Source organism: Muscardinus avellanarius, assembly GCF_963383645.1.
Source record: "Muscardinus avellanarius genome assembly, chromosome: 16".
Taxonomy (NCBI): Eukaryota; Metazoa; Chordata; class Mammalia; order Rodentia; family Gliridae; genus Muscardinus; species Muscardinus avellanarius.
In genome coordinates, this window is record NC_137802.1 from 57,399,009 (window position 1) to 57,424,483 (window position 25,475).

A 25,475-nucleotide genomic window follows, 5' to 3' on the forward strand; every position below is an offset into this window, starting at 1 on the left:
GGAGTGCGGACTGTCACCCCCTCCTGGACCAGCAGCCACCAGCCCACAGGGTGCCTCAGTGCGAATGAGAAATACCTCTCTGTAGGTAGCCGGGCTCCGGCCCAGGTCCTAGGGCTTGGTGACCAGATTCCAGCCTTGCTCTCGGCTTGGGGCAGCACACAACTCGCCAGGGCACCGTGGTCTGGCCAGGGAGGCGTTGCTGGCCAGGGGGTTCAAGACGATATGGGCCCAGGTGGAGCCAGAGTGGAGGGCTGGCTTTCCTCGCTGGTCAGGCTTCCCAAGGAGGAGAGGGAGGCAGGAGCCCCCTGAGCACGGCCCTGGGGACCACAGTGTGAGCTTCTCTCTCCTGGGGTGCTGGCGCCCTGCCCACCCCACAGATCAGCCGGACAACCCGAGCGAGGAAAACTGTGGCGTGATCCGCACTGAGTCCTCGGGTGGCTGGCAGAACCGCGACTGCAGCATGGCGCTGCCCTATGTATGCAAGAAGAAGTCCAACGCCACGGCCGAGCCCTTCCCGCCAGGTGAGGCCAGCGAGGGTGCGCTCGGAGGGCCCCTGGCGGCCCGGGCGTTCCTCTTGCCCAAGGCAACTCTGATCCTCCCATTTAATCGCTCAGTGAAAGTCTGAGCAAACTGGAATGTGTCCTGAATTCATTTGGGGAACACTGGCCAGGGACAGTGTTAAACGCTGGCCATGTTTATCGTGTGCTGTGGAGACCACAGTGTGCTGGAGGTGACAGAGGTCTCTACACACAGTTCAGTGTCCTGAGTTATGGGCGGTTACGGATATACATATATTGCGAGAGGCCATTTGTAGTTACGCACACCGGTGATCCCAGTGCTTGGGAAGCTGCAGCTAGAGGACTGCAGGCCAGCATCAGCAACTTAGCATAACCCTGTTTCAAAATAAAAATTAAAAATAAAAGGGCTGAGCCGGGTGTGGTGGCGCACGCTTGTAATCCAGGGCTTGGGAGGCTGAGACAGGAGGATCGCACAGGTTCGAAGTCAGCCTCAGCTACTTAGTGAGGCTCTCAGCAACTTAGTGAGACCCTGTTTCCAAATAAAGTATAAAATGGGTCCGGGAGTACAGCCTGGAGGTAGAAAAGCCCCTGGGTTCCACCCCCAGTACCACACACACAAAAAAAGATTAATTGAATCAGAACTTGCATTTAACAAGATCCCCAGGAGACTCTCGTACAAGAGTGGTTTGGGAAGCTCCGGTGTATGGGGCCAGCGATGAAAGTTCAGAAAGGCAGGCTGCAGCCAGTTCCCAAAAGGGCTTGGCTGCTGGTGAAGTCTGGGTGGGACCTGGCAGGCTGTGGGGAGCCTTGGCTGGTTTGTAAGCCTGGGAGTGCCTCGCTCACACGCGTGATCCATAGAGATAGCTCTGGGGGCCTCACAGAGGTGAGGGAATTTGGGGCGATGAGCAGGGTCTGCTTTAGGGACTCTGTCCCTTACTAATATGTGGTCTTGGGCAAGCAGCTTAGTCTGTCGCTGAGATGCAGAGTCGTTTCCTACAAATTGAGAGTAAACTCACCCCCTCGCAGGGTTGCGGTGTGAGCCTGGGCCCTGGCCTGGCACCCAGAGCATCTCTGTAGGGAGTGGTGGGTTGATCAGTGGGGCCACTGTCCCCCCCCCCCATCCAGGTAGCCCTGGGGTTGATGAAGAGACGATTTTCACAAGGGACATATGACAAAACCAGACAAAAATCTGCAAACCTTCGGGAAGCGAAAAGCTCATAGAGCCAAACTTCCCTGGACTGTGAGAGTCTTGCCAAAGAGAAAAGATTAATTCAGGGTTGTCCCTCCCCCACCCCATAGGGGGTGAGAAACAGCTGCATCTAGAGCACCCCACCTCTAGCTGCAGGAAGCCGGGCACAGGCACCAATTCCAGGCCTTGGCGGGTGCTGCCTCTAGCCCCGAGCCTTCCCTGCGGGGCCCCATGTCCAGAGCTCCTCCTGTCCGCAGATGTGCCTGTGGCCTCAGACTTCCTCCCTCATCCCAGCCCCCAGCTCTCTGCTGAGGTACAGTTGTTGTTCAGGGCGTCCTGCTTTGAGGGGAGGGGCTTCATTATGTAGGATTTGCCATTTCAAAGGCAGGAGGCTTTGCTCCCCTCCGTGCATTTGCGCCTTCTGAGATCCCTTCCTTTCCCAGGCCCCCTCAGGTCGGAACAGCTGCTAAAATCAAGTCTGTCTGGGATGGCGGCCTCGGGGCTTAACTCATTGGCTGACAAGGGATGATAGACAGCTCTTGAGCCAAGGAGTCCGCCCACTCCAGCTCTCAGCCCACCCACTTTGCCGGGTCTCCCTGAAGAGATTCTGCTGGAGCCAGGAGCAGTGGTCGGGGATGGAGCTAGTCCCAGAGCCCCATTCTGGGGCGATGCTTCGAGTGGGCACACGCCTTTGTGCCTGGCCAGACAGAACCCTGCCAGAGCCTGACGGTGTGGGTGGTTTGGTGAAATCCTGTTTTCTTTTGCCAAGACCCAAGTGAGGGCTTGCTCGGCTCACTGCCCCCTGGCCCCCAGTCCGTAGAAGGTGAACTCAAAATGCACAGAAGTGGGGGCAAACGAGGGCCCCGGGGTTCAGAGAGAGGAGTTGGGGTGGGGAAAGGGTCAAGAAGTAGCATCCTAGCTAGGGGATGCAGCCAATTAGCAGTGATTCTGTGTACCCTGTAATGTTCTGGGGCCCAGACTGGGCCCCATGCTGGCTCAAGGCCCCTTTCTCTTCATCCAAGACTGCCCAGGCCAGTGCCGAGTTGGCACTCAATGAATGTTATTTGAGAGAATAATGAAGGTTTCATTTATTAAGCAAGGTGGCCACAAGCTTCTTTTTTTGGGGGGGGGGCAGTACTGGGTACTGGGGATGGAACTCAAGAGGCATTCTGCTTCCAAGCTACAATCCCAGCCCTATTTTTTTTTATTATTTATTTATTTTTATTTTTGGTGGTATTGGGGTTCCTGGAAGCCCTTCTACCTCTGGGCTACACTCCCAGATCTATTTTATACTTTTTTTAATTTTTGGAAACAGGGTCTCTTAAGCCAGCACCACTGGCTTCGAACCTGCACGATCTTCCTGTCTCCGCCTCCCAAGCACGGGGATTACAAGTGTGCGCCACCACGCCTGGCTTTATTATTTATTTTTGAAACAGGGTCTCACCAGGTTGCTGAGAGTCTCACTAAATTGCTGAGGCTGGCTTTGAACCTGTGATCCTCCTGTCTCAGCCTCCCAAATACTGGGATTACAAGCATGTGCCACCATTCCCGGGTACAAGCTCAGTTTGGTTTTCTTAGGAAATCTCACAGAGGAGGAAACTGAGGCTGGGGGCAGGACTGATTTGTCCTGATCCCCCCACCCCATCTCCTCCTTTCCTTCTTTCATCTCCCCACCTGCCCTTCCTTCCCTCCCTCCCTTCCTTCTTCCCCTCCCTTCCTCTTTCTTTCTTTCTTTCTTTCTGTCTGTCTGTCTTTCTTTTTTTCTTCTTTTATTGGGGGGAGGGTGAACCCAGGGGTGTTCTATCTCCAAGCTACACTTCCAGCCCTTTCTTTTTTATTTTTATTTTATTTTTACTTTTTTGGAAGATTTGAAGAAGTTTATTAGAAAGATAGAAATACAGAAAATAGAAATTCAGCTCCATACCAGACTGGCATGGAGGAGTGACTCGAAATGAACACACCCTTTATTTTTTATTTTGAAACAAGGTTTCACTACGTTGCTGAGGCTGGCGTTGAACCTGTGATCCTTCTGTCTCAGCCTCCCAAATAATAGAATTACAGTTGCATGCAACCGTGCCAGCTCAGCCCAGCTCTTTCTGAGAGCCACAGTCAGAGGGGCTGTCCTGTCCTGAATGGAATCTGCCCCTGGGCCTCCAGCAGCCCTGGGGGGCTTTGTCTTCAGCTTCTCTGTGGCTGTTCTGGGTGGGGAAGGGTTGCGAAGGGGGTGACCCGGCGGCCCTGCCGGGGGTGGCCGTACTGGGCCCGCACTGGGCGGCTGGGTCTCTGAGCAGTGACTGTGGGTCTCCGCAGACAGGTGGGCCAACGTGAAGGTGGAGTGCGAGCCCAGCTGGCAGCCCTTCCAGGGCCACTGCTACCGCCTGCAGGCCGAGAAGCGCAACTGGCAGGAGTCCAAGAAGGCGTGCCTGCGGGGCGGGGGTGACCTGCTCAGCATCCACAGTATGGCCGAGCTGGAGTTCATCACCAAGCACATCAAGCAAGGTGAGGCCGCCTGGCCACAGCCCTGGGGCTAGATGATGGCCCTGCCCTCCCTGCCGGAGGCTGACCTCTCGTCTCCCCTCTCCTGCCCTGCTGCACCCCCAGAGGTGGAGGAGCTGTGGATCGGCCTCAACGACTTGAAACTACAAATGAATTTCGAGTGGTCGGACGGGAGCCTCGTGAGCTTCACCCACTGGCACCCCTTTGAGCCCAACAACTTTCGGGACAGCCTGGAAGACTGTGTCACCATCTGGGGCCCGGTGAGACCCTCCTTCCCCACCTCGGGGCCACACAACCCGCCTTGCAGTGTGTCAGCCCCCGTCCCGCATCCCCCCGCCCTCTCGTGTTCTCAGCGGTCCCCTTCTTCTGCCCAGGCCTCTCCCTTCCACATGGAGACTGCCAGCATCAAACCCCACCTCTGCCCCTCTAGCTGGGTCACCAGGGCAAGTGGCTAGCGGGTCACGGATTCAAGGAGCCAGTTTTCCTGGCCTGGTCTTGGTCTTGGGCCAGCTGCTCCTCCCCACCAGCAGGTGGCACCAGAACGCACAAGAAATGGAGGCTCTGCTAGGCTGCTCTGCCAGCCCTCCCCCCAAGGACCCCGGCCCAGGGGCCTGCCTTCCCATGAAATTATGGGATTATGACTCTTTGTCATGGCTTTGACTTAGACACAGTGTGGAAAGGTGAAAGAATCGATGAAAGGCTTCTATCAGAGAAGAGACCCCTTAAAAGGAACAAAGTCACAGGGACAGATTACCCGTTGCTGGAACTGAGCACATTCTGCTGTCAGATACTGCGCACAGGGCCAGGGACTGTAACAGCAGAGCCTTGCCTTACGAGGATCTGTTTAAACATTTAAAAGCTATCCGGGCATGGTGGTACATGCCTGTAATCCCAGTACTTGGGGGAGGCTGAGACAAGAGGATCACAGGTTTGCAGCCAGCCTCAGCAACCTCAGCAGGCTCTCTGCAACTTGGTGAGACCCTGTTTCAAAATAAAAAAAAATAAAAATAAAAGAGGGCTGGGAGTGTAGTTCAGAGGTAGAATGCCTTTGGGTTCAATCCCCAGTATCACAATAAATAAATAAGTAAATAAATATTATTTATTGAGCATGTACTAGGTGCCAGGCATTTTCTGGGTGCTGGGATACATTGAGCCTCAGAGGCAGACACGCTGCTGGTGGGGAGGCTGCATCTTTGGCAAGAGCCTGGGACTGAATCCCTCCTTAGCTGGGACTGGGGGACTCTGGCCTTCCCTCTCCCTGGCTCCTCAGTAGCTCTTCTCACCCATGGGTTGACTTTTCAGGGTTCCAGTTACCTGGAGGCATCCAGAGGCCAAAAATGCTAAGTGGAAAATTTCAGAAAGCCTTCCTAAACTTCAAATAACTATTATCACGGTGTATTGTTAACATTATTGTATTAGTAATTATTGTTACTCCCTTACTATGTTTTTAGATTAAACTTTACATGGATATAAGTACAGTATATATAGCACTCCTGGAGGTCTTGGAACCTGACCCCTTGGAGGGTCTACTGTACACCTGGGGAATGTCTGTACCTCAGAACCCCATCTTTCTGCCCTGCTGTCTACTGCTCTAACAATCTTAGCCCACTAATTGTTGACATTTATAAAATGAGCCTTAAGCCGGGCGTGGTGGCGCACGCTTGTAATCCCAGCATTGGGGAGGCTGAAACCGGAGGATCACGGTTCGCGGACAGCCTCAGCTACTTAGTGAGGCCCTCTGCAACTCGGTGAGACCTGGTTTCAAAATAATAAAAAAATAGGGCAGGGGGTGTAGCTCAGAGGTCGAATGCCCCTGGATTCCATCCCCAAACCCGCAAAATAAAGAAATAAAATGAGCCTTAAATCACTTTAAAAAATATCTTCTCCATTTAGACAGCACTTGTCCAGTTTTGAGGCCATTTTCTCTATTATATACAACTACTTGTGTATCCTTTACCTGTGGGGTTAATTGAACTAACCCTGTCCTCCTTGAACAGCCCGGGACACAGAGAAGTCAGACCAGTTATTCAGAATCACACAGCAAGTCAGAGGCAGGGCCAGGTCTAGTAACCAGGTCTCAGAAGGGCCTGGGAGGCTTGCAGGGAGGGACCTGAGGCGCCCCCTCCTCCTGTGTCCCTAGGAAGGCCGCTGGAATGACAGTCCCTGTAACCAGTCCTTGCCCTCCATCTGCAAGAAGGCTGGCCAGCTGAGCCAGGGGACCGGGGAGGAGGACCACGGCTGTCGGAAGGTGAGGGCGCTTCTGGAACTGCTCTGGGTGGGCCCACAGAGGGGAGCCCTGCAGTTGGCCTGGCGGCCTCTCCTCCTCCACACCCCCTTCTTCCAGTTTTCCAAACCCCCTTCCTGAAGGAGTGCCGTCATCCTGGGGTGGGGCAGGTAGGCTGTGTGTGTGTGTGTGTGTGTGTGTGTGTGTGTGTGTGTGTGTGTGTGTGTGTGTGAAGCAGAGCTGGCTGCGTCAGGTGGGAGGAGCCTCTGCAGGTCTGACCCCGCGCATGCGCACTTGTCCCGTCTCCTCTGGGGTAGAAAGCCCCCTCCCCGGGGAGGTGCCTTTCTGTCCCGTCTCCTCTGGAGTAGAAAGCCCCCTCCCCGGGGAGGTGCCTTTCTCTCCTCTGCTCCCAGCCCCACTGGGCTGCCAGAAGAGGTTCAGAGAGGGAGGGAAGGGATTAGGAATAAAGTAAGTGGGTGGGGCCCGGTGTGTGAATGGGGCTGAGGGGGGCCACCCCTCTGCCCCAGCCTGGCAGGGTGGGTGTGTGGGGAGCTCCCTCATAAAGGGCACTTTGTGACCTCATCCCCTTGGGTGAAGCCCCACTCACACCCCAAACCTGCCCAGGGCAGATGGGAGGGGAAGGAGAGAGGGGATTGGGCCTGGGGGGGCTGGGGTCTCTGTGCTAGGGCTGCGCCCTGGGGCCCCACCTCGCAGGGGATGGGGAGGTTCTCTGGCTGCCCCTCACACTCCCTGAAGCCAGGCTGGAGGGGTTGGGATGGAGTGTTGGTGGCTGAGAATCTGATGGCCAGGGGTGTTCACCCCCTGCTGGGTGCAGGTGTAGCACATCTGTGCACCCCCCACCCTGGCCCGCTGGCTTCGCTGCTCCCTCCGGGCGCACCCTCCCAACCCCGGCCTCTCCAGGCCTGAGGACCACTCAGCCCTCTCTGATCTGGCATCTTCCCCAGCTTTTCAGTCCTGGCTTCCCAGCACACTGGCTGTCTCTCCACCCTGCCTCTTGGTTTAAATGCTGCTCATCTCCCGAGCCAGGCTGCGGGCCGGGTCCAGCAGCCCCTCTGTGCTTCAGCGGTGGGTAATGGTGTGCAGAGCCACGCAAGCGCTGTCCTCTGTGGTCAAGCCAGTCCTGTCTGTCCTGAGCACGTTCAGCGACGCTCAGCCAGCTTCTCCCTGCCCAGCTTACCCCTTAGGTGGGGCATCATCCTCCCCTTCTGCCCTCTCTTGAGCCAGGGCTGGACGTGGCACAGCCCATCCTGCTACTGGCTGGGGGAGGACCAAGTGACATACAGCGAGGCCCGGCGCCTGTGCACTGACCACGGCTCCCAGCTGGTCACCATCACCAACAGGTACAGGAGGGGCGGGAGCCCCGTGCCGGCGTAGCCCCCCACCACATGGGTAGCGTCTGCCACGCCCAGAGAGCCAGGAGCCCTTTGAGCCTCAGTGGGCTCTTGTGTCTTTGAAATCTGGTCACAAGAAAGACTTATTTGTCCAGCATGCCCAAAGTGGGCCGGGCAGGCGTGGCTGGATGCCTGAGAGACAGGCCTTGGCTAGGTCTCATTTTCTCTTCCTTCCTTCTCAGCAAGGCAAGGGATGTGGGTGGTAGAAGAGGGAGATAGGCTGCTCTGTGAGTCTCCAGGGTCCCCCCGCTTTCCTCAGCAAGTTACTGTCTGGGCAGGTCCCCCAGCTCCTGGGACAGGGAGAGGGTGACCGGCTGGCTTTCCTCCCCAAGGTTTGAGCAGGCCTTCGTCAGCAGCCTCATCTACAACTGGGAGGGCGAGCACTTCTGGACGGCCCTGCAGGACCTCAATGCGACGGGCGCCTTCCGCTGGCTCAGCGGGGACGAAGTCGTGTACACCCACTGGAACCGGGACCAGCCCGGTGAGCCCCTCCCCCTGGAGGCCGCAGCGGACTCCCCTGCCAGGGCTCCCCTCCCAGTAAAACGATCCTTTGCAGGGTGCGGCCCACTGGTCAGGAGCCAGACGGCCCAGCTCAGCTCCTGATGCCCCTGCTCACTAGCTGTCCACCCTCGGGGCCTCAGTTTCCTTGTCTGCCTGGTGGGGTGCCTTCCCCTCAGACTTGATGTGAGGCTCAAGAGTATGTAAAGTGTTCACACACACACAAAGGGATGATATATGTGAGGCCTCACAATTCCACACACGGTATGGCTCTTAGCATTGCTACCTAACGAGACAGGCCCAGAGGCGTTAAGCAAGGTGCCCACCAGGTCACAGCAAGCAAAAGGAACCAGGACCCCGCAGCCTCCATCCTGCTCCCTGGGCCCTGCCCCAGCAGGGCACACTTCTGCAGAGACGGCCAGGCTGGGTGCCCATGCAGGGATGCGAGTCCTCCTCAGCTGCCGGGTCTCACTTCTCCCTCCATCAGGGTACAGCCGCGGGGGCTGCGTGGCCTTGGCCACCGGCAGCGCCATGGGGCTGTGGGAAGTGAAGAACTGTACCTCGTTCCGGGCTCGCTACATCTGCCGGCAGAGCCTGGGCACCCCAGTGACGCCGGAGCTGCCTGGGCCGGACCCCACCCCCAGCCTGACCGGCTCCTGTCCCCAGGGCTGGGCCTCAGACCCCAAACTCCGGCACTGCTACAAGGTAGGGCGGCCTGCAGTGGGCAGGGAGGATTAGAGGGAGGAGGCGACTCACTGGGGGCCTTGGGGCACCCACCCCGGAACGCAGCGGGGTAGCTAGCTTCTGATGAACCCTCATCGGTAGAGTCTGAGGCCTGGCACCTAGAAGGTGCTCAGTAAGCACTTGAGGACCTGAAGGACCCATAGAGGGAAGGAAGCTCTCAAATGTCGGGGCCTGCTCCAGCATGTACTTTCAAAGCATCTGGCGACCCCAATAATAACAAAACTTTCTGGCCTAGCATGTGGGAGGCCCTGGGTTTGATCTCTAGTGCCATAAAACAATAAAGTAAAACTAAAATCTTCCAGGCTGCCACACTGGCGATCTGGAGTCAGCAGGTCTGGGCGGGACCTGGTAATCTGCAGGTTTGGAAGCCACTGATAAAAGTAGTCCAACAACTTTTATTATGGGTAGAAACTGGAGTCCAGAGAGAGGAAAACTGTGTCCAGCAAACTGTGTCTGTGCTGGTGCTGTGAGGGAGCTCGGATTTCCCTGGTCAGGGGTAGAACACGGGGCTCCCTAGGAGCGCCCCTCCCCTGGCACTCGTTCTCTGGTGAGCAGGGTTGTCCTTAGCTAGTTGGATACCTCCCCCTCTTGTCCACAGTCCAGCGAAGCCACAGCGTCCCGCCTCTTGCTGACTTGGGGAGGATGGCAGGTGTCCCTGGGGAGGGGGCCGCGGAGACAGCTCTGACAGCTGGAGTCTTTTCTCCCAGGTGTTCAGCTCCGAGCGGCTGCAGGACAAGAAGAGCTGGATCCAGGCCCAGGGGGCCTGCCGTGAGCTGGGCTCCCAGCTGCTGAGCCTGGCCAGCTACGAGGAGGAGCACTTTGTGGCCAACTTGCTCAACAAGATCTTTGGGTACTGAGCCTGGGTCAGGAAGCAGGCATGGCCGCTAGACTCTTGGTGTTGCTGACTGGGTGGGGGCTGAGCGGGTGAATGAGGCCCCAGTGGGGCCTGAGCGGTCTTGGAATGGCCTGTGCATCTGCCGTTAGTGTCAGGACACCAGCCTGTCCCCCTCAAGTAGCCATGGTTCCCTGGCGTCTTGGGCAAACACACGCATGTGATCCATTCACACACAGGGGACTTTGTTGCTCACCAGCACCACAGCCAGCAGTGTCCCCAGACATTCCACTACAAATCTACAAGTGGGCTTAAGTTGACCATTTCCCCCCTACCTGGCACCAACACATCATAACCCACACTTTTTTTTTTTTTGCAGTACTGGGGATGGAACCTAGGGGCATTCTACCTCCAAGCTACACCCACAGCCCTATTTTTTATTCTTTATTTTGAAACAGGATCTCACTGAGTTGCAAAGGGCCTCACTAAGTAGCTGAGGCTGGCTGCAAACCTCGATCCTCCTGTCTCAGATTCCTGATTGCTGGAATTATAAGAGTGCGCCACCACGCCTGGCTCCACACTTCTTAATAAACCCTCCTGAGAGAGGCTGCAAGGCCAAGTGTCCATCTGTGGGCTCCCTGCAGGTCCCCGTCCCTGCCCTGCCCTGTAGGCTTCAACTGCTTTATTCCATGACACAGTACTTACCTCTTAGCATCAGGAAAACTACAAATAGCTCCAGACTTCCTGAGATCTTAATTCCAGGAGTATCTCCTCTCAGCCATCATCAAGATTCTGTTACTTAGCAGGGCTTGGTGGCGCACGCTTGTAATCCCAGCATTCGGGAGGCTAAGACAGGAGGATTGTAGGTTCACAGCCACCCTCAGCTACTTAGGTCCTCCATCACTTAGTGAGACCCTGTTAGAAAATAAAGAATAGCGGGGCGTGGTGGCGCACGCTTGTAATCCCCGCGCTTGGGAGGCAGAGACAGGAGGATCGTGCAGGTTAGCCAGCTGTGCGCGCTGGCTTAGGAGACCCTGTTTCTAAATAAAAATATAAAACAGGTCTAGGAGTGTAGCCCAGAAGTAGAAGGGCTTCCAGGAACCCCAGTACCACCAAAAAAAAAAAAAAAAAAAAAAAAAAGAATAAAAAATAGGGCTGGTGGGGTGTCACTTGGAGGTAGAATTCTAACCCCTGGGTTCCATCCCCAGCAACACACACACACACACACACACACACACACACACACACAGATTCTGTGACTTGAGTAGTAATTATAATAACTCAACATTCATCACTTCATACCACATGCCAGTGTGTGCTAAAATACAATCCTCTTTCAGTCCCCTCAACACCCTGGGAAGATTCCCACTGGCCCTGGTGGACTGAGGAGAGCCAGGGCGTTTGTTCACGGTCACAGAGCTGCTCCACGGGAGAGCGGGGACTTGAATCCAGGCTAATTCGGAGCCTCGGGCCTCTGCCACATGCCCCCAGCTTCCCACACTGCTTAAAGTAAAGGCATGCAGACTTGCTGAGCAGGGCATCCCGAAGGAAAGGGAAGGGAAGGGGACCCAGGCTGCCACCCCCAGCTCTCCCTAATTCTAGGGAGACAGCTTTAAAAGCAAGCACACAAACAGGTTCCCCCCCCCCCCCCCAGCGCTCTGGTGGGTCAGTGTGAAGCCGGGTGGAAAGGCTAGGGCTCGGGCGCCTGCTCTCAACGCCCCGTCTTCCGTCCCCACCCCTGGACCGCGCTGCAGGGACTCGGAGCACGAGATCCACGAGCAGCACTGGTTCTGGATTGGCCTGAACCGCCGGGACCCTGGAGGGGGTCAGAGTTGGCGCTGGAGCGACGGACTAGGGGTAGGGGAGCCCCAGGGGTGGGGCCGGTGGGTGTGGCCTGGAAGCGGGCGGGGCATCGGGTGGGCGGGGCCTGGAGGAGTGCAGGGACCTAGAAAAGGGGCTGCCGGCCAGACCAAGCGGGCTGGAGGGGGCCGGGCCGCTCCCTGTGCTGGGGATGCACTGCCTGCTGCTCGCCTGACCTCCCTCCTCCTCGACGCCCCCTTCTCCAGTTCTCCTACCACAATTTCGACCGCAGCCGGCACGATGACGCCGGCGTCCGGGGCTGTGCAGTGCTGGACCTGGCCTCGCTGCAGTGGGTGTCCATGCAGTGCGAGTCCAAGCTCGACTGGATCTGCAAGATCCCGAGAGGTCGCGTGGCGGGGCGCTGGGGGCGCGGGCGGGCGTCTCGGGGAGAGCCTCCTTCCCCCGCAGCATCTTTGACCCTGTTGCCCCGCAGGCGTGGACGTGCAGGTTCCCGAGGACGTGGGCCCGCAAGGTAAGGCTCCCCGCCCGACAGCGGCCTGGGCTGAACCCAAGGGGTTCGGGGCTCCGGCCCGCATGGAGCTGGCTGGGTCCTGGCCTCGGGCTCGAAGGAGGGGCGAGCCCAGGGCAGCTCCAGGCCTGGCCGCCCGCCCACCCCGCGCTGCGCCCGCAGGCCGGCGCGAATGGCTGCGCTTCCAGGAGGCCGAGTACAAGTTCTTCGAGCATCACTCCACGTGGGCGCAGGCGCAGCGCATCTGCACGTGGTTCCAGGCCGAGCTGACCTCGGTGCACAGCCAGGCCGAGCTGGACTTCCTGGGGCACAACCTGCAGAAGGTGGGCGTGGGGCCAGCCTGGGCGGTGGGCTGGGGGGGGGGAGCGCCGGGAGGGAGGTTGGGGGCTGCCAACCCCAACCCCTCGCCCGCCCGTCCCGCTTCTCCAGTTCTCGCGGGGCCAGGAGCAGCACTGGTGGATCGGCCTGCACACCTCCGAGAGCGACGGGCGCTTCAGGTGAGAGGCCTGGCAGGTGGGCGGCGGGTGGGAGAGGGCGCGGGTGTGGATGGCGGCAGCGGCCGAGCGCGGTGGAGGGGCGGACTTGCTGCTGTGGGGCCCAGAGCGAGTGGACTTAATCTCTCTGGTCTGTTTTTCTCATCTGCAAGTGGGACTAATAAGCCTGCTTCCTAAGGTTCTTGTGGGAATTAGAAATAACAAATTGAAGTCATTAACAGCATCCCCCATTGATCTGAACAAAGCCTTTCAGGGCACCGGCACAACATCTGATGGCCTAGAGGGGACCCTACTCGGTGCCCTCCTTCCATGCCCCAGAGACTGGAGGTAGAGGGACCAGGCGCCCGTGGGAATCCCAGCACACCTTTGTCTTGGATCCTGGGCTCTGAGGCTCTCAGGCTCTTGGGGAAGGAGAACCGTGCCCAGAGCACCAGCCCTTGGGTCCCTGGCTGCATAAGCGCTGTGGCTCCTTTCTTCAGCCCTTGGCCATGGGCCCCCTGCTGCCCCTTTCTGCTGCCTTCAGTGTACAGGGCGGCTGAGCCCTGGGCCGGGGCTGGGGTCACCCCTGTCTTTTGCTCTGCAGGTGGACAGATGGCTCCGTTATAAACTTCATCTCCTGGGCACCAGGCAAACCTCGGCCCATTGGCAAGGACAAGAAGTGTGTATACATGACAGCCAGCCGAGGTGAGAGTGCAGGGGTCAGCCTTGGGGTACCCGGCAGGGGCCATCGGTCTCTCTCTAAAGGCTAGGCCTAGGGAGGGCTGGGCCTGTCTCTCTGTGGCCTTGAGTGCCAGCCCAGAGTCCCAAGAGGGCTGCAGGCCATCCCTCCCCTGCCCTGAGGGTGACTGCCCTCCTCCCCTCCTCTTTCATAGAGGACTGGGGGGACCAGAGGTGCCTGACAGCCTTGCCCTACATCTGCAAGCGCACCAACAGCACCAGAGAGACTCAGCCCGCCGAGCTGCCACCCACGGCCCTGGGGGGCTGCCCCCCTGGCTGGAACCAGTTCCTCAACAAGGTAGGAAGGGGACACCCAAAGGCTGGAGGAGAGGGCGCAGGCATGGGAAGGTGCAGCCTCAGGAGTCCCGGCTGTTAGGCAACATCAAAGTCATGGCCTTTTGCCCATACCCACCTCCCTGCCTTTAACTGGCCAGGGCTAGACTCCTGGGGAAACCACTCAGTGTTACAACACCTTCGGATCCGCCAGGAAGCAAAGTCGTCCAAATACTTTGCTGAGTTTTCTAGATCAGGTGGCCCAACCTTTTGATCATGAGCTCTGATTAGTAAAACAAAAATATTAGGCATGCATACCCAGACTGTGTATATGTGCATTTTATCTGTGTAGGGGTGTATAATTATTTACTTCTATTTGAATGTGACTATTATATATAGAATAATATGCAAAAAGACAAAAGTTAAGTGCATGAGCTAAAGATGTAAAGTTTTTGTGTTTGTGTGTGTGTGGTACTGGGGATTGAACCCAGGAGCAGTCTGCCTCTGACCTACACCCCTAGCCCTATTTTATTTTTATTTTGAAACAGGGTCTTGCTGTATTGATGAGTCTCACTACTTGCTGAGCTGCGATCTTCCTGTCTCAGCTTCCCAAGTAGTGGGATTACAAGCATGCACCACCATGCCTGGCTTAAAAAGCATTTTTAAATTAAAAACAAAAAACAGCTGGCCATGGTGGCGCACACTAGTGATCCCAGCACTTGGGAGCTGCAAGGGGAGGATCACAGGTTAATGGCCGGCCTTAGCAACTTAGTGGGATCCTACCTCAAAATAAAAAATAACACAAGCTGGGAGGATAGCTCAGAGGTAGAATGGTGCTGGGTTAAATCCCCACTACCAAAAATAAACTAATTAATTAGTTAAAAATTGGAACTATGAATTGGGTCACTCGAGGGATGAAATATAATAGTTATTAATATTTAAATAGTTTTTTTTTTTTTGGTGGTACTGGGGTTCCTGGAAGCCCTTTTACCTCCGGGCTACACTCCCAGACCTATTTTTACATTTTTAAAAAATTTATTTGGAAACAGGGTCTCCTAAGCCAGCGCGCGCAGCTGGCTTCAAACCTGCGCGATCCTCCTGTCTGTGCCTCCCAAGCGCGGGGATTACAAGCGTGCGCCACCATGCCCAGCACTTAGTTTTAATAAGAACCATGTGATTACATCTCTTTCAGTATTATTTTTCTCTGCAATAGAAAACCGACTTCCTATTTTTACTTAAATTTACTTTTTAACTGACATATAAAACAAATATACATTCTTTTTGTGGTCCTGGGGACTGAATCAGGAGCATTCTACCTTTGAGTTACACTCTCAGCCCTACCTTATTTTTTATTTTGAAACAGGGTCTCGCTGAGTTACTGGGAGCCTTGCTAAGTTGCCAAGGCTGGCCTCGAACCTCTGATCTATCTTCCTGTCTCAGGCTTCCAAGAACTGGGATTACAGGCATGCACTGCCACATCCAATGGAAGCTTTTTTTTTTTTTTTGATAAATAACATTTTAAAAATTTTCTTCCCAAGCATTTTGAGTGTGTAGACAGGAAAATTTGGGGCCAGAAAAGTAATCAGAATGGATGTTTCTACCTCCAAGTTATATCCCCAGCCCAATTTTTATTTTTTATTTTGAAACAGGGTCTCACCAAGTTGAGAAGGACTTTTCTGGGTTTTTGGGACAGGTGGGCAGAGCTGGACATCACCTCTCTCTCTCTCCCTGCCTGCAGTGTTTCCGAATCCAGGGCCAGGACCCCCAGGACAGGGTGAAGTGGTCTGAGGCGCAGTTCTCCTGTGAACAGCAAGAGGCCCAGCTGGTCACCATTGCAAACCCCTTGGAGCAAGGTAGGGCCAGCAGTGGGGGAGGCACCGGTCTCCTCCAGCACGGCCCCCCAGTGGCTAGAGCTCAGCTGCCCCTTCACTCACGGCTCTCTCCGGGGACTGTAGCATTCATCACGGCCAGCCTGCCCGGTGTGACCTTTGACCTCTGGATTGGCCTCCATACCTCGCAGAGGGACTTCCAGTGGGTGGAGCAGGAGCCTTTGCTCTATGCCAACTGGGCACCGGGGGAGCCATCTGGCCCCAGCCCTGCTCTCAGCGGCAACAAGCCGGTGAGGACGCCCCACCTGCCCTGCTGCACCCTGGACCTTGCACTTGGTCCCCCCTCTTTCTAGCCTTTTTGCCACCGCTGGGGGGAGGGACCGCCACATGAGAGGGGGAACCGGGGACTCCCCTGAGCTGCTCCTTGCCCCCAGACCAGCTGCGCGGTGGTCCTGCACAGCCCCTCTGCCCACTTCACGGGCCGCTGGGACGACCGCAGCTGCACGGAGGAGACTCACGGTTTCATCTGCCAGAAGGGCACAGGTAGGTGTCCGTGACGCTGAGAGCCCTGGCCCCCGGCTAGCTGCTATGGGCCGTGTCCCGAGGAAGGGGACATGGGCCCGGACCTCAGGGGGCCTTGGAGCCACCCACAGAGTCACGTATCTGCTCAGGAAAGCAGGTGGGCAGAAAGACCGGGTGCCAGGAGATGGAAAGGCGGGGCACAAGGGGTCACAGGAGGAGGGCTTGGGGCACCAGGCTGCTATATCCCAAGGTTCCCTGTTGGAGGCTCCCTGCACCTTGCAGGGTGGTTCCTCTGCCCCAGGTTTCCTGGGCAGGAGTAGGTCAAGACCCTGGCTCATTCCTCGGCTGGTGCGCCAAGCTTCCTGAGGGTTAATCCATGCCCAGCCCGAGCCCTTTGCTGGATGGCTGGTCTCCAGGGCCTCCGTGCGGGGATGGTGCGGGAGGCTGAGCCCTGCCCCTGTCCTGCAGACCTCGCCCTGAGCCCATCCCCAGCGGCGTCGCCCCCCAGCCCGGGCGCTGAGCTCTCCTACCTCAACGGCACTTTCCGGCTGCTGCAGAAGCCTCTGCGCTGGCACGACGCCCTGCTGCTGTGTGAAAGCCGCAACGCCAGCCTGGCCCGCGTGGCGGACCCCTACACGCAGGCCTTCCTCACGCAGGCCGCCCGTGGGCTGCGCGCACCGCTCTGGATCGGGCTGGCCAGCGAGGAGGTGGGTGCGCCCAGGCCCTGCGCCCCTGCCTGCTCCGCCCGCCCTAACCGCCCGACCGACCCCCACCCCAGGGCTCCCGGCGGTACTCCTGGGTGTCGGAGGAGCCGCTGAGCTACGTGGGCTGGCAGGACGGGGAGCCCCAGCAGCCGGGGGGCTGCGCCTTCGTGGACGTGGATGGGGCCTGGCGCACGGCCAGCTGCGACACCAAGCTGCAGGGGGCCGTGTGTGGGGTCAGCAGGGGTGAGTGCCACCGCGGGGCCGGCGCGGGCGGGGCAGGTGGCCCCCGAGGACACCGGGCCACCTCCTCAACCCTGCACCCCGCAGGGCCCCCTCCTCCCCGAAGAATAAACCACCATGGCAGCTGTCCCCAGGGCCTGGCGGACTCGGCCTGGATCCCCTTCAGGGAGCACTGCTACTCCTTCCACATGGAGCTGCTGCTCGGCCACAAGGAGGCGCTGCAGCGCTGCCAGAGAGGTAGGCGGCTGCACTGGCGCCTGCTGGGGAGGCCTGGTCCCCGGGAGGCCTTGCTACACCATAGGAGGACTCCTCCCCCTCCCCCACGACCCACTTACCGCCTAATGTGACTTCATGTGCATGGTCCCCGGACACAGACCCGCACCCCTGAAAGCTTGGCTCTGCCCCAGAGCCTGTCCTGGGGAGGGCTTGCCACCGCAGGAAGACCTGTCTGCCTTGACATGGGCCTCCCTTGTGTCCAGCGGGTGGGGCAGTCCTGTCCATCCTGGATGAGATGGAAAACGTGTTCGTCTGGGAGCATCTGCAGAGCTCAGAGGGCCAGAGCAGGGGCGCCTGGCTGGGCATGAACTTCAACCCCAAAGGTGGGTGCCCGGCGTGGGGGATGGGGAGGGCACCTCCACTCTGCAGGAGCCCCTGGCCTTGTCTCCCCCGCCCACACCCCCTCAGTGCCTTCCTTCCCGCAGGGGGCACCCTGGTCTGGCAGGACAACACAGCTGTGAACTACTCTAACTGGGGCCCCCCTGGCCTGGGTCCCAGCATGCTGAGCCACAACAGCTGCTACTGGATCCAGAGCAACAGCGGGCTGTGGCGGCCGGGCGCCTGCACCAACGTCACCATGGGCGTCGTCTGCAAGCTGCCTCGAGGTGAGGCTGGGCCGCCTCCCATCCCCACCAAGCGGGTCCTGGTGGGGCGCTGGGGTCCCTCCTCCTCCATCTGCAGGGGACTCAGTGGGTGGAGAAGGGCTCTGTCCTCCCGGGGATTCATTAGTCTGCAGGAAGGACTGGCAACTTACTGAGCCAATAAGCCCCAGGCATAACCTCATTTTGTAGAGATCAAGGGGACAGCACTTTTCCACTCTGACCTAGGGCAAGCTCCTTGAACTTGGTGGCCTCATTAATGGGAATAGTTAATAGTACTACTTCTTAGAGTCAGCTGCAGGTGAAGTGTTGGAGGGCAGTACAGATACTCGCCAGGTATCATCGTCGTTGAATGCTGACTGTACCTCCCTTCTCCCCTCTTGCTGCAGCGGAGGAGAGCAGCCTCTCCCCATCAGGTGAGTGCAGGGAGGAGGTGCTGGGACCCCAGGGACCTTCCCTCGCCCAGGCGGCCAGGGTGGGCCTGGCAGTGGGGGCGCCGGCCTGACCCCCACCCCTCCCCAGCAGCGCTCCCCGAGAACCCCGCGGCCCTGGTGGTGGTGCTGATGGCGGTGCTGCTGCTCCTGGCCCTGCTCACCGCGGCCCTCATCCTCTACCGGCGGCGGCAGAGCGTGGAGCGCGGGGCCTTCGAGGGTGCCCGCTACAGCCGCGGGAGCTCCGGCCCAGACGAGGCGACCGAGAAGAACATCCTGGTGTCGGACATGGAAATGAACGAGCAGCAAGACTAGAGCCAAGGGCCAGGGTCAGCGGCCCCCAGGGGCCCCAGGCCAGTGGCCTGTGGAGGGGCGCCTTGGGAGTCGCTGTTGGGAGCCGGGCCAGGGCTGGGCTGGACTCACTGAGTGGAGCATGGTGGTCCCCTTCCCCGGCTGCCAGGGGTCTTGTCACCTGAGCCTGTGCCCCACGGTCACCAGAGGCGGGGCGGAGGGCCAATGAGAGCCTCTTCCTGCCTCTCCTCCCCAGGCCCCTGTCCAGGCCTGCTGACCCACGCTCCAGGGACAGGGCAGCTGTCACTTCTCTCCTGCTGCCTGGCTGCCTTAGATCTGTGCCTGTCCCTCTCCCTTTTCACCCAGTCCTTCTTTCTGAGCCAGGGCCCTGGGCTAGGGAACCCTCTTGCTCTTGGTGGGTGTCACCCAGGGGACCGAGCACCCACCACTCTTGCGTTGGCTGGTGGGTCGGGCCCCAGTGGCGTCTGCTGGGCTGGAGACAGGACTGGGGAGGGACACCCCATCCTCCCAAGGGGGAGTTGGGCTGGGTTAGGGTGTCATCTCCTGCCGGTCGGGGGAGGGATCTGTTCCTGAAAGAGTCCCCTGTGGGGACCACAATAAGTCCCCCAATGTCTCCAGCTCCTGGGTCTGGTTTGGAGAGAGGGGAGGGTGTTGCAAGAGTCCCGGGATGGTGCCAGGTGTCGCCCTCTGGTGGAGGCCTGGGAAACAGTGCCAGGTCTCCTGGAGCCGCCCTGTGCCTCCGGGAGAGGCAGGAAGCCAACCAGAACCAGAACAACGGAGGCTGGTCAGTCCCAGTGCCGCTGCCAGGGACAGCGTGAAAACGAACTCAGAGTCATCGTCCCTTTTTTTTGTAGTTCTTGGTTTTTTTTTTTAAAAATATGCCATTATTGTTTTAAAAAAAAAGGAAAAAAGAAAAGCAAACAAATAAAAACACCTTCCAGAGGCTTGCGAGATGAGGGTTCCTGCCTTGCCTGTGCCGAGCCTGGGTCCTCACATCCCTGGAGAGAGAAACGTCAGCTTCGGAGCCCGCATCAGGTGTGGCTTCTGCAGCCCGCTATTTTGCTTCCCAGGCCCTCGGGGACGCTCACTCCTGTCACCCTGCTGGGCCGGCTCATCCTCTCTGTTGCTGGGCACTCACGTGTGGGTGAGAACGTGGGGCCAGGCCTCACTGCCTGACCGAGTGTGAGCTTGGGCAACGTAGCTGATGGAGAAGCAGCAGCCCTGAGTGTGGATGAGGCGCGCCTGCCCTTGCCAGGCGCCCAGAGCGAGGCCTTGAGTGCGTGCAGTGAGTGCTCAGTGCCAGCTGCTGCTGTTATTTCTGTGCTGTGGCTCTGAGGGGAGCAGCCCTGGCTGAGGCTCCATACCGGGGTCCTTCCAAGGCAGCTGTCATGCCTGCTTAGAAAGTTCCCCTTTGAGCCAGCTCTGGTGGTGCATACCTCTAATCCCAGGTGTGGGAGGCTGAGACAGGAGGATCACAGGTTCAAGGCCAGCCTCTGCAGTTTAGTGAGGCTCTCAGCAACTTAGCGAGACCCTGTTTCCAAATAATATATAAAATAGATCAGCTGGGTGTGGTGGCGCATGCTTGTAATCCGGGTACTTGGGAGGCTGAGACAGGAGGATCACAGGTTCACGGTCAGCCTCAGCTACTTAGGCCCTACACAACTTAGTAAGACCCTGTTTCAAAAATAAATAATATTAATAAAAAGCCACTTATAATCCCAGCATTCGGGAGGCTGAGACAGGAAGATCGTGGTTTGCGGCCAGCCTCAGCTACGTAGTCCCTTTGCTACTCAGTGAGGCTCTGTTTCAAAATAAAGAATAAAAAATAGGGCTGGGAGTGTAGTGTAGCTCAGAGATAGAATGCTCCTGGGTTCAATCTCCAGTTCTGCAAAAAGTAAAAATAATAAAATAAAATAGGTCTGAGACTGTAGCCCGGAGGTAGAAGACCTCTGGGTTCCATCTCCAGTAACACACACACACACACGTGTTCCCCTTTGTTTCTGGGGTCTTAGCGCTCTGAAATGCCCCAGAGACGGGAGTGCATTCAGCAGGAGATTAGGCTGGAGATGCTGACCCTGCCAGCGGAAGAGGGGTGCCCACGGTGGGGGCGCTGGCTTGAAATGTGTGGGAGGGAGGGTCCCTGAGCCCAGCTGGGAACAGTGAGTACCACAGGGGAGGCCGAGGCCTCAAGGCAGGGGCAGAGTGGCCATTGTTAAGTAGAGTGGGAAGTCAGTGGGATCAGCTAATCTCACTGACCTTTTAACAAGATGATTCTGGCCAGGACTGGGCAACAGACAATGGGTAGGAAACCAGGGAGTGAAAGCGGAAGCCAGTGAGGAAGCTCTTGCAATGATCCAGGCAGCAGAAGATGGAGGGTTGGCGCAGGACCGACTGCAGCAGTGGCGGCGACAGACGCCTTGTATGTGTGTGATCACATTTTGTCCTGTGTGTGACTTTTAAAATAAAACTTCCTACATTTCCAGTTAGGCAATACCGTCACGTGGTCCAAAGCCTAAAGGTATAAAAAGATGCATAATACACTTTGAATGGGTTCTGTTACCTCATCCCCCTCCAGCCTGCTGCACCCAGCACTGCTGGTTTCCTGTCTCTTTCCAGCGTCCTTCAGGAAAACAGGAGCAGACGTGCGCTGGATTTGCCCCACGGGTTGCAGGCTCACTCGCACTTGCTGGGGGTTGACTAGGCTGCAGGGAGGCTCAGAGGCTGCCCACGGCCTCTGCCTGCAGCGAGGGTGACTGGGCACCACCCAGATGGACACAGGGCTGCGGCCTGGCTCTGAGGCCCCTCCAGCTGTCAGCAGCCCCAGCAGCAGCAGCACCCGGGGAGGGAGCCCGGTCATTCAGAGCAGGGAGCCCCATCCAGTGGGAGGTCCTTAATGATTAATCCACTTCACCCTGAAGTGACTCCCTCTCCAAAGCCGGGCCCACCAGCCCTGTGTGTGAGTTAAGTGGCCTGCCATTGGTCACAAGTCAAGGACCAGTTGGCAAGTTGCCTTGAGCCTCGCTGGACGGAGCCCCCGGGACGCCTCCTGACCCTTTCCCTGGCAGAGGAGAAAGCTGGGGAGTGAAGGCAAGGACCTGGGGACTTGGGAGTTGTTGAGACAGTGAGGCCAGTGTTCCCTGTCTACCATCTCCCCCTCCCTCCTCAGTGGCCGAGTCTAACCAGCGCCCTGTACCCTCTGCCACAGGCACTGGGGGCTCCCCAGGGGCCTCGTTCTAAGCCTCCCTGCCAGGTGCTGCGTTTGCCCGCAGCAGCTAAGAGGCCACTCCTAGCTCTCTGGAGGGGCAGGAGGCAGGCTCAGGGCCCAGGGCGACGCAGGTTCTGCTGCAGCACTTGGTGAAGCCGCCTTGCTCATTTCAATTCAGAAAGCAAGAAGCCCTGCCTCTGCGTGCCAGGCTCTTTGCTGGGTGGCAGATGCCCCGATGCCCATCCCAGTGGGTCTGGGCAAAGGGCACTGTCTGCCGGGCACTGCGCCCAGCCTTCGTTCACGAGCCAAAGCCTGTGTAGCTCTGGCCACCTGGACGTCCAGTGACAGCTCAGTGAATCTGTGAATGAACACGAGGCCGGCAGGGGCGGCTCTGCAGAGAGCCGCGTCCTCCCGATCCTTCAGGTCACATCAGGGATGGCCTCCCAGGGCCTTGGCAGAGCTGGCCTGGCCCAGTGGGCAGCACTGTGAGGCCACAGGGGCAGGGAGCCGGCAGCCACACCACATGGCTCTCCTGGAATGGAGCTGCCCGAGCCTGGCCAAGCCACCTGGAGCTCCAGGCTGGGGTACGTGCCCAGCACAGGTGAGGAATTGCACATGAGGTAGGATCCCAAGGCAGGCAGGCCGTAAAGGAGACCAAGGCAAAGGGAGCCGCGAGGGGGCCCGCTTGACATGACCATGCCCAGATGTTCCAGCCAGGCCCGACTTCATCTTAGGGAAAGGCTGGCTTCAATCTTCACTCTCACAGAATCAGCACCATTTGCGGGGCAGATGTTGGCCCTTACTTGTCCAGAAAGCAGCCAGGGTGCCAGCGATGGAGAAGGCCTTTCTGCTTGGGGTTCCCTGGCCACTGGCACCCAGAGTCAAGCCCACATGTTCAGGACTACAAATCGCCATCTTATATTAGCTGGTGGTGGGGCGGCATCGGCAGTCTGTTCTGGGAAATCCCAGTTGGCATCAAGGCCCCCTTATTTCCAGGCACCTTTGTGTTCTGAAGCCCTGTGGGGTGTCAGGGTACCCAGTGGGGAGTCATCTGGTCCTCTATCACTCCCTGTCCCTGCTGGCTTTTGTGGAGACGTGCCGCCCTTCTCAACCCCTCTCTGAGACTTGGGGGATGTGAGTGGTATCTCTCCTCATGCTGGGGCTGCCGGGGCTCAAGGGTCTGCCCTGGACATGCTACCCTCCATGTTGACGATCACAAAGTCCTCAGTGACAGCCACCCCTTGGTATCTGAGGGGAGTCTGTCCAGGATCCCCTACAGACACCCACATCTGAGGATGCCCAGGTCCTTTACATAAGATGACATAGTATTTGTGTGTAACCTATGCACGTTCTGTATACTTTAAATCATCCCGATTACTTATAATACCTGGTACAATATCAATGCTATGTAAACAGTTGCTAGACTGTATTGTTTAGGGAACAGCAAGAAAAAGAGTCCCTACTTTTTCAGTATAGATTTTTTTTTTCTGAGCACTTCCGGTCTGAAGTTTGAGTCTGTGTGGCTGGGGGACCCGAGGACACGAAGGGTTGATGGTATTTACGTCTTGCGGCCGGGCTCCAGCTATTTAACGTCGCACAGCACACGTGGAGGTAGGCTCTATTGTCCCCACTTGATAGGTGAGGAAATGGGGTCACAGAGGGACGAGTGTGCCGCGCCAGCTCCCCTCCACTCTCCCTGTGCGGTGCCGCCTGTAACCAGGCTCCGGGACTCGCCATCCCTGCTGAGTTCCAGAAGCCTATTTTGAGATCCAAGGGCCGGGAGTGAGGGCTTTCCTTGCTTCTCTATGGCCTCCTCCCCTAGGGCAGTGGAGGATGGGCTGAGGCAGGACCGCGGGGTAGTTCGAGATGGGGTGGGGTTCTGTAATGGGTCATGAGTTCATGCTATCACCCACGTTGCCCCAGGAGTTGTAGTAAGAGGACGCTCCCTGCTGCCTGTGTGGACCCTGCGAGCCTATCACAGCCAGCACAGTAGCCAGCTGTGCTCTCACTGGCTACATCTGCACTTCCCGCCTGCCTGCCGGCCCCATCCCCGCAGCACCCCTGGGCCTCACCAAACCTTAGGTCTTTTTCTCCCCTTTGCCACATCCCTTGGCCCTGGTGACCTCTTGTGCACCTGACTTTGAAGCTCAAGGAGGTTATTCAGGCCCAGGCCCACTGTGCCTTGTGCCCTGTGAACCTGGCCTTCCTGCTTAACTTCCTGAGGTTAGGGTTCCTGCCAAGCAACAAAGGGTTAACAGCAAGTGCCTCACAGGCATCTTCCGGGTTTTGGGGTCCTCAAGACCTGCACAGGCTTGGCTGACAGTGACAATGTGTGAGGCTCCTGAGGCTGATAACTGAAGGCCCAGCAAGGTGCCTCGGCCTCTAGGAGATCCTGGCAATGACCACCCTCTGACCCGGGGTGGTCCTTCCCGGCTCAGCCTGTGACCAGCGAGACTTGGTCTTTTTGGCAGCAGAGGGTGAAAAGCCCCATACGGCTGGACTGAGGACCACAGCCCCGTTAAACTGACGGCACACATTCTCTCCCGCCCCTGGCCCATTTTAAAAAATGCAGTGGTTTTCTGTTGAAAACCCTCAACAGGCTCCAACATTGAGCCTGTTGCATCTATTGCAGACTGGGGTTCTGTAGGGTGTTATAGTGGACTCCAGCTCAGACCCCTATAAAACATGATATGAAGGTATGTCTTTGTCTTCTTGAGACAGAGTCTTGCTCTGTTGCCCAGGCTTGGACTCCCGGGCTCAAGGGGTCCCCCTGCCTCAGCCTCCAGGTAGCTGAGACTCTCTGTGCCTGACTAAACTTATTTTAGTGTGTATGTGTGTTGGGGGGGGGGGGACTGGAGATTGAACCCAGGGGAGCTCTACTACTGAGCTATAATCCCTTTTTATTTTTTTATTTTGAAACAGGGTCTTGCTAATTTGCTAAGGATGGCCTTGAGCTTGTGATCCTCCTGTCTCAGCCTCCCAAGTGCTGGGCTTAGAGGCATGGGCCACCATGTCTAGCTATAAAACTTTTTTTTTTTTTTTTTTGTAGTACTGGGAATGAAACCCAGGGGCATTCTACCTTTGAGCTACACCCCCAGCCCATTTTCTATTTTTTATTTTGAAACAGGGCCTCACTAAGTAGCTGAGGCTGTCCTCGAACTGTGATCCTCCTGTCTTAGCCTCCCAAATGCTGGGATTACAAGCGTGCGCCATCACACTCGGCTTATAAAACTTATTTTAAACATGTATTGTCCCTTCTTACATGGTTCTCAGTAGTGGCTCTTGGACAAATCTGTACTCATTGTTATTTCTTGTTATTTTTTTCCTTTGGTGATATTGAGGATTGAACCCAAGGGTATTCTACCTCCAAGCTACACTCCCAGTCCTATTTATTTTTATTTTGAAACAGGGCCTTGTTATGTTGCTGAGAGTCTAACTCCTTGCTGACTCCTTGCTGAGGCTGTCCTCGAACCTGCAATCTCACTGCTATCCTCAGCCTCCCAAGTACTGAGATTACAGACGGGCCTGTGCCACCATACCTGGCTCTCCTCCATCTCAAAGCTGAATTTTCTTATGGGGCTGGGGGACTTGGTGTGTGAGTGGAGGGACTTGAGCCTTCAAGAGTTTTATT

The 25,475-nt window shown here is 57.4% G+C and overlaps 1 protein-coding gene across 1 annotated transcript in view; it reads left to right on the forward strand.

The window, feature by feature from the left end:
* MRC2 (mannose receptor C-type 2) overlaps positions 1-18,642 on the forward strand; it is a gene marked incomplete at its 3' end in the record, with an annotated part of 72,455 nt that extends 53,813 nt beyond the window's left edge. Inside the window, exons 6-29 of the mRNA XM_080712331.1 lie at positions 378-521; positions 4,018-4,206; positions 4,309-4,463; positions 6,344-6,451; positions 7,673-7,788; positions 8,172-8,320; positions 8,825-9,042; positions 9,789-9,931; positions 11,668-11,770; positions 11,980-12,118; positions 12,369-12,565; positions 12,672-12,739; positions 13,320-13,420; positions 13,609-13,751; positions 15,465-15,579; positions 15,682-15,845; positions 15,990-16,098; positions 16,546-16,784; positions 16,856-17,024; positions 17,109-17,258; positions 17,501-17,620; positions 17,723-17,902; positions 18,286-18,312; positions 18,419-18,642. Coding sequence (XP_080568457.1) covers positions 378-521; positions 4,018-4,206; positions 4,309-4,463; positions 6,344-6,451; positions 7,673-7,788; positions 8,172-8,320; positions 8,825-9,042; positions 9,789-9,931; positions 11,668-11,770; positions 11,980-12,118; positions 12,369-12,565; positions 12,672-12,739; positions 13,320-13,420; positions 13,609-13,751; positions 15,465-15,579; positions 15,682-15,845; positions 15,990-16,098; positions 16,546-16,784; positions 16,856-17,024; positions 17,109-17,258; positions 17,501-17,620; positions 17,723-17,902; positions 18,286-18,312; positions 18,419-18,642 — 3,470 coding nt within the window. The remainder of the gene's footprint in view (positions 1-377; positions 522-4,017; positions 4,207-4,308; positions 4,464-6,343; positions 6,452-7,672; positions 7,789-8,171; positions 8,321-8,824; positions 9,043-9,788; positions 9,932-11,667; positions 11,771-11,979; positions 12,119-12,368; positions 12,566-12,671; positions 12,740-13,319; positions 13,421-13,608; positions 13,752-15,464; positions 15,580-15,681; positions 15,846-15,989; positions 16,099-16,545; positions 16,785-16,855; positions 17,025-17,108; positions 17,259-17,500; positions 17,621-17,722; positions 17,903-18,285; positions 18,313-18,418) is intronic.
* Positions 18,643-25,475: the final 6,833 nt, after the last annotated feature.